Source organism: Quercus lobata, chromosome 1, assembly GCF_001633185.2.
Source record: "Quercus lobata isolate SW786 chromosome 1, ValleyOak3.0 Primary Assembly, whole genome shotgun sequence".
In the NCBI taxonomy this organism is placed as follows: domain Eukaryota; kingdom Viridiplantae; phylum Streptophyta; class Magnoliopsida; order Fagales; family Fagaceae; genus Quercus; species Quercus lobata.
The window spans coordinates 25,387,269-25,399,311 of NC_044904.1; the positions used below are offsets into that span (position 1 = coordinate 25,387,269).

The 12,043-nt window shown below is 39.6% G+C and overlaps 1 protein-coding gene across 1 annotated transcript; it reads left to right on the top strand.

Annotated features, from left to right (window-relative positions):
• Positions 1-10,393: 10,393 nt before the first annotated feature.
• Positions 10,394-11,185, top strand: LOC115951463. Its single transcript, XM_031068668.1, has 3 exons — positions 10,394-10,469; positions 10,568-10,846; positions 11,102-11,185. The coding sequence occupies exons 1-3, from the start codon at positions 10,437-10,439 to the stop codon at positions 11,183-11,185; spliced, it is 396 nt and encodes a 131-aa protein (XP_030924528.1). The 5' UTR covers positions 10,394-10,436.
• Positions 11,186-12,043: the final 858 nt, after the last annotated feature.

A 12,043-nucleotide genomic window follows, 5' to 3' on the forward strand; every position in this document is an offset into this window, starting at 1 on the left:
CTTATTTATATATAGACTTAAATAACACTAATACTTAAACACAACATAATGGATATTCTATCTTTATATGAATTTTCTAAAATTAAACATCGTTTAGTATTCACATATCTTCTATTGTTCAGCTCGATTAAATACGTATATAATGCGTGTGTTTGTTGCGCGCTTACACAATGTGTGTGTGTGTCGATTTATGTCTGCGAGTGTATGAATAAATGTAATAGTAAGAGCACATGAATTATGCTAATCCCTGTTCGGAGAAATCAAAGTCGACAGCTTTAATTAGAGCTCAAAGTCAAGAACATTCCAACTTTCCAAGGCAACTGATCGATATTGATCGAGATATGAAGTAAAAAGCGAGGCTGCTTTCAAATGCAATAATTATTTGTAGAAAACAGGGACATAATTATTTTGAAAGAGTATATAATATATGTGGTCCTAGATCCTTCAAACGACATGTTTGTAGTCCCAAATTGAAAGTAAGAACATGGGCAAAACACACAAAAATAAAATAAAATAAACAACTTAAAGAAATAAATGCTCATGTGTATTATTCATTCATGATTACGTGCATGATTTGGATCCTTATCTTTGCTCCCACTGACATGACTTAATCCACTTGACTTTTAATATCTGTCTTCCCTAAGCCCAAATGAAATCTATAGGAAAAGACTTTGCCTCTATCATCAATCTTTTAAGATCAAAGCCAGTGGTTTTAGTCCGTCGGGCTACAGAGTGGTTGGTCACTGACTCACTACTACTCGATCCCTTTTTGAAAAAACTTCTAGCCTGCCATTATTGTACGCAAGCTTTAAATAGTTTTTTTTTTTCCTTCTCATTTATGCTTATGGGCTACTTACACTTTTTTGTTCTCCAATAATACATACTACCATTTATTTTATCCAATAAAATAAATAATGGAACATTAAAGTTTGACTATAAGGTGCATTGTTTCGTTTTTGCGTTATAAAAATAGGCCTATTTATGAAACTTCTTATCTACATGACAATAAAAAAAAGTTGTTTTTTTTCTTTTCTTTTTAATTAGAATAACTATTTAATACTTTAAAAAAAAAAAAATTCCCTCTTGTCACATGATAATGGAAAAGAGGAAAGGGTGCCGCAATAGTAGGAAAGTGTTACTCTTGATATGTATTGATTTGTTCTATCTACAACTAGTTGATGTTGGACCCAAAAAAAGGATCATATAATGCAATTAGCTTTGGAGCTAACTGCTACCCACCTTCACTGTTTTTTGCTTTTTTTTATTCACAATTTTTTATAGTACCTAGATGTCGGTAGCCTCAACATAAGACACGATTTCAAATTTCAAATTCTATATCTCTCCAATTATATAGGACCGTTTAGTAGAGGAGTTTGAATAGTTTTGTCTGTAGTTTTTTGAAATACGTGTGGATGAAAAAGTGTGAAAATGTGTGTAATGTTGTTTAAAAGACTTATAGCCTAAAGCCAATTCCCCAATTATAAGATTTACAAACACATTGAAAGTGAACAATGTCGGGAGATTCTAGCCTTTTACTCCTATTTTTAAAAATATTTGGCAATATGTCCTTATTTTGAAACTATATAGGTTATTGCTCATATTTCAAAACTCAATTTTATTAAAATCGAGCAATAAAAAAATCGCTTGGTTTAAAATTGAGTTATGCTCGATCAAACTTAAAAAAAAAAAAAAAAAAACATGCAACTCAAGTTCCATTTAAAATGCCACTGTAGGGCCTTAAAACGCTGCTATAGGGCTCCCTAAACTTGGTATATCAAACTTATAAAAAATTGCATGAAAACATCACTATAGGACTTCTTGAACCTGGTATATAATCAAACTTTTTAAAAAATTGCATGAAAACGCCACTATAGGTCTTTCTGAACGCTGCTATAGGTGTGGAACTTGAGTTCCATGCTATTTTTTATTTATTTCTTTTTAAGTTTGATCGGGCATAACTCGATTTTAAGTCAAGCGAGTTTTTCATTGAAACTCGATTTTAATAAAATCGAGTTTCGAAACAGGGGCACGAACCTATATAGTTTCAAAACATGGGCATATTGCCAAATATTTTAAAAAATAGGGATAAAAGGCTAGAATCCCCAACAATGTCGAACTCCAAAGTAATATATGGAACTGATATATGCAATAATATGACCCATTTAGAACAGATTGTGTTCCTTAGCATCAAAACAAAAGCCTCATAAAAAATGTACAATCACCCTAAAATGTAAATCAAGTACTCTTGCAAAAACAACGCCATTTGCTTTCATTGCATTATTTTCCATCAACTTGGATAAACTTCGCTTTTAGCCATAAGAACGGAGTCATTACAATCCTGAACTAGAATACTCATGCCTCTACTATCAAAACTAGTTAAAGCCTTTGAATCAAAATTTACCTTGATTATACTATACCAACAGGAGTGTACTATTACTGGGATCTTGCATTTATGGAATGAATCTGTCCACGTGCACAAGAAGAAATTCTGTTGCCTACTATGAGGTATAGTGTTCGCAACAGAATTTCTTAATTGAGTTGTAAATCAAGTTCATGAATAATTAATGTTATGTTTGGAAGTTTGGAGGGAGAGGAGATTAGAGAGGAGAAGAATAGAGGGAAATGATTACCCTCTATCTTGTTTAGATGTTTTTAAAATTAAGTAAGAGGAGGGGGATAATTAGTCATTCCTCTTATTTGAATGTTTTAAAAATTATGATGCGAAGGAGAGGAAATGATTAAATATATTTAAATAGAAAAATTTACCATTATTTGAAAATGGACTTGCAATACTGGTTTATGATTAATTTGTTAGATTAAATAATTTTGGCTATAACGTGCAATATTTTTATGACTTTTTTTATCTTCTCAAACATGGATCACTAGCTTTGTTGTTTAAGCAATTGTCTCAAGTGATTTTTACTCTCTATTGAAAGCACACAATAAAATTTAAAAAACCTCATAATTTTTCTTTCTTTTTTTTATACTAAAAAAAAGCATCCCTAATTGACAATAATTAAAATAAGAAAAAATGTTTGGTTTGTTTGTTTACCCAAAAAATCAACAAAATATTGAATTTTGAGTGTTTCATTTATTATTATTATTGTAGGGACACGGTTCCTGCGCGGCCCAGTGACATCTTAGGGTTCACACGGGAGAGATCCCTCACAATACGATTTGTAGAGAGTGGGCTTGAAAAGCTTGGGCTTGGTCACGGGGGGATGGTCCGGTCTGGATTTCAGAAAGATCCCTGTGGAAAATGGACTGGGCATAAACGTTTAAAGCCCCGCCATACTGCCACCTCTGAGAATGGGATCCTCGGACTTGATCCGAGGGCCCTTGTGGTCCTTTCCGGCTGTCCAACGGAGGACTTTCTCTGTTCCGTGCATGGATCGTTCCGGCGATCTTCCTCCTGAAGTCTCCCTTTTTGCTTCCCCCTTGCTAGATTCACTTACTTCTCCTTTTATACTAGTGTGCGTTCGATGTCCTTCGTCCACGTGTAGGGTCAGTCTTTACAAATACTGACATTGGTCCCATCAGTCTAATCCCGGAATTGTTGGGGATGACTTGATAAAGCTGTAGAGTACGGTTCTGCCAGGCATTGGGCCTTATCCAGAAGGGTATTTAGGGTAATCGCCCCAAGGTATTTTGGATTTCCTTACGAATTTATCCCTTTATTCTGGGCGGATTATGGGCCTGCCGAGGACTAGACTGTCCTCGGCTGCCTCCCAAAAATTGGTCCGTACTCGGCGTCATGGAGCTTGGGCCACAGTTCTCCTCGGATTGGGCCCTCGGACTTTCTAAGGGCAAATGGGCCTGGTCCACGAATTGCTGGGCCCCACAATAGCCCTTCAAAACCCTTCTATCCGAATTCCGGATTGGAAAGGAGGGTTTTGGCAAACCCGGGCCCTTAATATGGCCCATTTAGCTTGATCCCGCATTTATGTGAGCGGTTTCTCAGGAAGTCAGGCGGTTTTTGAGGGATTCCTTTTAATCGGGATCTGCTCCTTCCGCTTGGATGTCCCAGACGCGCCCTTAATGAATTCCCCTTAATGAGGCTCATTTATATCCAGCGGCTCATTTGATAAGGTGGAGAAGTGGAACGGACGCCTCTTTTTTCTTCAGATTCTTTGGGAAGGTTGAATGCATTTAATGCCATCCGTTCTGCTCTTCCTATAAGAAGGCAAGCAGGAGGCCATCACTTTCGTACTAACTCCCTTCTATTCTTCTGAGATCGCACCAAATGATGAAGAAATTATGCCCCTCTTCTAGACACCATATTCTGATAAAACTTGAAATGGCTCGATCAGGGCAAGGGTGGCGCAGACTTAAGATCTGTCTCGCCTTTCTTTCAGCCAAAATCCGAAGCAGGGACTCGTCGTGTCTAACTCTCGGCGCGACTGAGTCGAGAACAACCAAGACCAGCACCACCCGGCTCCTCATGTGCATACCTAATATGGCACCAACGTGTTAGGAGTCAGGGTTGAGGCAGGGGCTAAGTGCTTCTGCTTCTCCCTCTTTTGCTCCTTGGTGCCCTCCTCCGCTTTCCTCTTATAGTCTTCCCAGCACCAGTTCCGTCCTGGTGCCTTCCCTTTTCCCTCTTTTGCTCCTTTTCTTTCTTTTCGTCCCTTCTCTCTTCTTCTCCTCCTTCTTTACTCATGTCCTCCATCTTCCTCCTTTATCTCCTCCATCTTCTTCATTGATTTCTTCCTTACTATTTCCTTCTCCTTCAATTCTTCTTCCTTCTCCTTCATCCTTTTCCGAAGAAGGTTCTTGTCATGATATGAGCAATGTTGAGGCAGAGACTGAAGAGACCTTGAAGATGAGTTTTAGAAGAAGTCTGATTGTTTACTTCTCTGTACTGCGAGTGTTATCGTTGCTTCAGCAGTTCTCTTTTTGTATAGGCTTGTTTGAGCCCTTTTTCGTACATTGTAATAATCTCTTATATTAATAAAAGTGTTTATTATTTCATTTTGCATATTCCGTTTATGTTTTTGTATATTGGTAAATGCTGCTCGGCTCAATGAGAAAGTCTCTAAACCGATGACAACTAAGACCAAAATACTTGATAATAAAAAGATGTTGCCATAACTCTAATATAAGTGTTTGGCCCACTAAGGCCGACCAGTGAAAAGTAATGATTACCCATGCTGGCCGAGGAGAGAACTGGAGGCTTGATGCCGTGTTTGGGTCCGAGGACCATACAAGGCCTTGATTCTATACAAAACTCGTAATAATAATAATTTTTATACTTGGTTTCCCCATAGGCTTGAGTCCGAGGACCATGCAAGGCCTTGGTTCAGTCCATGACTTGTAATAATAATAATTTTTATACTTGGTTTCCCCATAGGCTTGAGTCCGAGGACCATGCAAGGCCTTGGTTCAGTCCATGACTTGTAATAATAATAATTTTTATACTTGGTTTCCCCATAGGCTTGAGTCCGAGGACCATGCAAGGCCTTGGTTCTGTTTTATTCCCTCTCCTCAGGTATCCCGTACGCGGCCGGGCAGGAGGTTGTCCTCGGCATTAGTTATTACCCGGCGGGGCTCGTAGTCCGTGGGCCATCATGTAGCAAGGGCATGGGCCGCGGATTTACTAGGCCCACGGGTCATGAGATATTTCCATAATCTTTGGCCACGCGGTACTTCTGGGTGTCCCGATGTTCGAGGTGCACCTCGACGAGGCTCCTTTAGTCTTGTCGTTGCAGAGGTTTATTGGAAGTCGAGCTGGAGACGTTTTGTCTGTAGCGTTCCTCGGGAAGCTGCGCTAATTAAATGCTACCACCCTATCTCCTCAAATAAATAAGAGAGCAAGTTTCTTTGCCAAGGCACCAGCTCCTTAGTCTCCTCCTTCAGCTTCCTCCCGCAGCAAGTCATGTTTGAGACAAGGGTCGGGGAAGAAAAACTCTCTCCGCCGCAAGGGCGCCACGTTCTCCTCAAGCTCAGAAGAGTGATATACGGGCAACGAAGGCATAGATTCAAAGAAATATTCCCTTATGACAGAGGGGAGAGGATGTTTCCCACGCTTTTAGTCAAAATCCGAAGCAGGTTCTGGTCATGCCAGATTTTTGGTATGTCCGAAGAAGGAATTTCCACCATCAGCACTGTCTACCTTGCAGCCGGCAAATTTCTGCGGGGGCTTCCCAACTTTCGGCTCCCTGCATCTTCTTTGTAGATGGTGTTAGCCTGAGGTCAGGTTCTTTTGCTGCCTGAGTTTCGGGCACGTGAAAGCGTTGAGGATGAAACGAGGTCTTGAGGCAGTAGCCAACCTCTCCTCTGTGCTACCTGCGTCCTCCCCACTGCGGCGTGAGGCTCAAGTTGGGCTCCTTTGCTGCCGGAGCTATGGGCATGCGAAAGCATGGGGGAAGGGATAAGGCCTCGAAGCAGTAGCCCACGTCTCGTCTGTGCTACCTCCTCGGCCTTCTCTTGCTTCCTTGTAACCTTCCTTTCTATCATGTAGCAAGTTTTATCACAAGTTGATTTCAGCTTTTTGTTGTATGCTGTACTGTTTCTTTGTTCTAATAAGAAAGGAAATTTTGCTTACTTATTTTGAATACTACTCTTTTTGCAACATTATTTTGTGGAAGGGTGTGCTCCCTGTGTCTGTTTCTTCAATGATACTTAGAGCAGGAAGTTTTGAAACATAATCCAATCAGTTCTAATGTACCAACACTACCAAACCTTACGGCGATAACTCATAGCAGGTTTAGCTCAGGAAACTAGCAAAAATAACAATTGAATATTCTGTGATAAGTATGAGAGTACCGTCCAAGGAGTTGACGGAGGGTAAAGAACTCAAATCGTTTCTCAGGTGACGTATTGCCCCACGTCGCATCGATTCCCCTGGTGCTGCAGATCTAAGAGCAGACTTGCGAATCCCCGCAGTTTGGGAACTGACCCAATGGCGAGTGGGGAGCTTTCCTCAGATGAATCCAAATTCTACGTAATGTAGTTTTTCCTTACGAGTAGTTGGTTTTATCATAGGTTTGAGTCCGAGGACCATACAAGACCTTGGTTTCGTCCGAAACTTGTGATGTTTATCTCTTGTACTTGGTTTCCCCATAGGTTTGAGTCCGAGGACCATGCAAGACCTTGGTTCTGTCCAAAACTTACGAGATTTATTATTATTATTTTTTTTTTGTGTTTGGTTTCCCCACAGGCTTGAGTCCGTGGACCATGCAAGGCCTTGGTTCTGTCCAAAACTTTTGATTTTCATCTCTTGTACTTGGTTTCCCCATAGGTTTGAGTCCGAGGACCATGCAAGACCTTGGTTCTGTCCAAAACTTTCGAGACTTATTTTTTTGTGTTTGGTTTCCCCACAGGCTTGAGTCCGTGGACCATGCAAGGCCTTGGTTCTGTCCAAAACTTTTGATTTTCATCTCTTGTACTTGGTTTCCCCATAGGTTTGAGTCCGAGGACCATGCAAGACCTTGGTTCTGTCCAAAACTTTCGAGACTTATTTTTTTTGTGTTTGGTTTCCCCACAGGCTTGAGTCCGTGGACCATGCAAGGCCTTGGTTCTGTCCAAAACTTTTGATTTTCATCTCTTGTACTTGGTTTCCCCATAGGTTTGAGTCCGAGGACCATGCAAGACCTTGGTTCTGTCCAAAACTTTCGAGACTTATTTTTTTTGTGTTTGGTTTCCCCACAGGCTTGAGTCCGTGGACCATGCAAGGCCTTGGTTCTGTCCAAAACTTTTGATTTTCATCTCTTGTACTTGGTTTCCCCATAGGTTTGAGTCCGAGGACCATGCAAGACCTTGGTTCTGTCCAAAACTTTCGAGACTTATTTTTTTGTGTTTGGTTTCCCCACAGGCTTGAGTCCGTGGACCATGCAAGGCCTTGGTTCTGTCCAAAACTTTTGATTTTCATCTCTTGTACTTGGTTTCCCCATAGGTTTGAGTCCGAGGACCATGCAAGACCTTGGTTCTGTCCAAAACTTTCGAGACTTATTTTTTTGTGTTTGGTTTCCCCACAGGCTTGAGTCCGTGGACCATGCAAGGCCTTGGTTCTGTCCAAAACTTTTGATTTTCATCTCTTGTACTTGGTTTCCCCATAGGTTTGAGTCCGAGGACCATGCAAGACCTTGGTTCTGTCCAAAACTTTCGAGACTTATTTTTTTTGTGTTTGGTTTCCCCACAGGCTTGAGTCCGTGGACCATGCAAGGCCTTGGTTCTGTCCAAAACTTTTGGTTTGTTTTTCGGATGTAAGCCCCTAGATCAGGGCGGGGAGAGCCGGCTTGAGGCCAAGAGCCCCTAGGGCTGCCCACGCCATGGGCGCTGCAAGGAGTAGCCCCTAGCAGAAGTTTATGTCGGAACAACAGCTGCACGTCAAAGGAGACGGAGGAAGCTCCGTGGATTTTTGCTTAGTAGAGAGTTGACTCCACCGCCACCTGCGCCAAGCGCGCATGCTTCCCACAGACGGCGCCAATTGTAGGGACACGGTTCCTGCGCGGCCCAGTGACATCTTAGGGTTCACGCGGGAGAGATCCCTCACAATACGATTTGTAGAGAGTGGGCTTGAAAAGCTTGGGCTTGGTCACGGGGGGATGGTCCGGTCTGGATTTCAGAAAGATCCCTGTGGAAAATGGACTGGGCCTAAACGTTTAAAGCCCCGCCATACTGCCACCTCTGAGAATGGGATCCTCGGACTTGATCTGAGGGCCCTTGTGGTCCTTTCCGGCTGTCCAACGGAGGACTTTCTCTGTTCCGTGCATAGATCGTTCCGGCGATCTTCCTCCTGAAGTCTCCCTTTTTGCTTCCCCCTTGCTAGATTCACTTACTTCTCCTTTTATACTAGTGTGCGTTCGATGTCCTTCGTCCACGTGTAGGGTCAGTCTTTACAAATACTGACATTGGTCCCATCAGTCTAATCCCGGAATTGTTGGGGATGACTTGATAAAGCTGTAGAGTACGGTTCTGCCAGGCATTGGGCCTTATCCAGAAGGGTATTTAGGGTAATCGCCCCAAGGTATTTTGGATTTCCTTACGAATTTATCCCTTTATTCTGGGCGGATTATGGGCCTGCCGAGGACTAGACTGTCCTCGGCTGCCTCCCAAAAATTGGTCCGTACTCGGCGTCATGGAGCTTGGGCCACAGTTCTCCTCGGATTGGGCCCTCGGACTTTCTAAGGGCAAATGGGCCTGGTCCACGAATTGCTGGGCCCCACAATTATTATTATTATTTAATATTTTTTTATTTTTCTTAGTTCACGAATTTAATTTTTGAGGATTCATAAAAGAATTGAGACCCAAAAAAAAAAAAAAAGGTTAGGGAGAGTGACTCTATGAATTAACTCAAAAATAGGATCCTATTATGTAATTTAAACTCAAATGTTTGCCCACTTACTTTTCAAAGACTAAACAATAGATCACAGTTAAAGTTCAAAAAAGAAAGCAATCCGAAATTCTCAAGAGAATATCCCTGCTAAAGCAACATTCTGAATTGCCCCCATATTTTGTTCCATGTCCTCATTTTTTGATGTTTTTCTATTTTTGGCTTTTGAGGAGGTTTCACCCACATTATTATCACCCATATTATCACAGCTCCCTAAGTAACTTCACTTTGAGCAACTAAATGATCAATATCTTCATTCCTTTAAACCGGTGACCCTTTGCCTTCCTTCGAATCGACAACCATTCGACTTCCCGGCGAATCTTCGCATTCCTTTAAACCGGCGACCATTCGACTTCCCGGCGACGCTTCGCATTCCTTTGAACCGGCAACCCTTCGCCTTCCTTCGAATCAGCGACCGTTCGCCTTCCTGGAGATCGTTCGCCTTCACAGCACTCTCTCCTTTCTCGGCGATTCGAATGTAAGTTTCATTTTCCACATTCAATCTTTCATTGAGTAAAAGACTGAGTAAAAGACTAATTGAGCATATTGAGTATTGTATTGTATTTGTATTGTATCTTGTGTGTATTGTATTTGTTTGCATATTGAGTAAAAGACTGAATGAGCATTCTTTTGTCATTGTCTTATTATGTAGAGTTACAATCTTAGCAAATAATAGATGTGGTGGAAGGCATTTGGTTTTGACTGTGCTTTGCTACCAATTTTATTACATGCATCTTTCGCATGTGAAAAATTTAATGTCATTTTTATTTAGCAAATGCAATGATTTTTATTTTTATTGCTTTATTCATGATCTAATAAATAACTTAAATATTGTTTATTAGAAAAAATCAAGAAAGAACTCTAAAAATAGGAATAAAACTAAAGGCAAACATAGATGTGGGACAAAGGCACTTGCTGTTAGGGTTGATGAGGAGGTGCGTATTTTTTAATTTTTCCAAACCTTAGTATATTGCATGTTGTGATTAATTAAGTATATTTATCTAACATTTGAATGTTAATTAATTAGACAAATAATAATGATGGTCAAGTTTCTGAATTGGCGAAAATCTTCAAAGATGTTCATTTCAATCAAAATACAAATATGTGGATACACCCTGAAGATGAAGCAACATATGTATGTCTATCATTCCATCTCTATCATGTTTGTAAAGCTATAACATATGTAGTATTAATGTTGTAATTGTTTGTTTCTTTCTCTCTTTCAAATGATAGGAAAATATTCTCAAAGTGCAAGCGGATCATTGTCAAGATCCTAATGCTATTCCCCTTACACAAGAGGAGATCTCAAACTTGGTATTTAAGAAGAAGTCTGGTATTGTAAAAGGACTTGGCATGAGACCTTCCTCTTCTCTAGTAACCACCGCCTCCTTTAATTCATCGGTGGAGTATATCCAACGGTTAGAAAATGAGATAATTGAGCTCAAAGAGGCAAGAGTTAGAGATCAAGAGGAGCGAGCTAAGGACCAAGATGCACGAACTAAACAAGATGAGGTCCAAAAGAATATTCTTAACTTTTTAAGGAGCAAGGGTTATGATGATGCTCTTAATTATGGGGGTGGTTCAACTTCAAGTTAAAACACTTTTTGGTTAGTACTTTATTTACTTTCTACAATTTATACATTAGGAGTTGTGATTTTAATTTATTGGTTTGGTTACTCTTAATGCATTATTAGAAATATTTCTTATAACATAGTTAATGTTTTTACTTTACGATTTTAACGAATTATTGTTTTTATATTTGTGCAGATTTCTTATTGGTGGCTTTTAGGGGATTTACTTTTGGCATTACTTGAAGACATATGGGAACATCTTCCGTTAGTTCTAAAATAGGGTTTAGGTAGAGTTATTGTATATATTGCAAACAATTATTGTATGGAAGAAGTTTGAATTAGATACTTATTTTATTTTATTTTTTACTTGTGGAATGTATGGATCTTTTTTTATAAATGTGTTGTTGAAATAAATGTGTTATTTAAATGTGAGGTTTTAATAATGTAATGACAGGTTACAGGTTAATATCAAAACCATGGAAAAAATAAAAACAGAAAATAAGTTTTAGTGACAAATTTTTTCGTCACAAATATAGCAACAAAAAATTATTTTAGTGACGAAAATTTCATCACTAAATATATCAAAATTTTGCAAGAAATGGTTTTAGTGATGAAAATTTTCGTCACTATATGTGCCTGGATTTTCTTAAAAATAATTTTAGTGACGAATTTTTTCGTCACTATATGTACCCGAACATAGTTTTAGTGACGAAATTATTTGTCACTAAATATGATTTAGTAAACTAAAGTGTTTTTAGTGACGAAATATTTTCATCACTGAATAGTGTTTTCAGTGAGGAAAACATTTAGTGACGAAATGTTTTCGTCACTAAAAGTTTTTTAAAAAAAAATCAAATCGGACTTTTAGTGACAAAATTTTTCATCACTAGGACTTTTTGTGACGGGGCTACAGTGACGAAATGAGTTTCGTCACTAAAAGTCCAATTTCGTCACTAAAGGTCCTTAGTGACGAAAAACTGGACTTTTAGTGACGAATTTTTTCGTCACTAAAAATACATTTTGTTGTAGTGGTAGCTCACTGTTGCCTCATCTCCAACGCAGTTTCAAATTGTTCCCCAGTTACTCTATCTTTTCCATAAAGCTCAACAAATTTGTCATAGTTTGGAATAGGTTTAGC

Bases quoted from the DNA above. Each gene is read 5' to 3' on its own strand.
- LOC115951463 (XM_031068668.1), top strand. From the start codon at position 10,437: ATGTGGATACACCCTGAAGATGAAGCAACATAT. The intron at 10,470-10,567 runs GTATGTCTATCA...TTCAAATGATAG, and splicing joins CTGAAGATGAAGCAACATAT to GAAAATATTCTCAAAGTGCA. The intron at 10,847-11,101 runs GTCCAAAAGAAT...ATATTTGTGCAG, and splicing joins CACGAACTAAACAAGATGAG to ATTTCTTATTGGTGGCTTTT.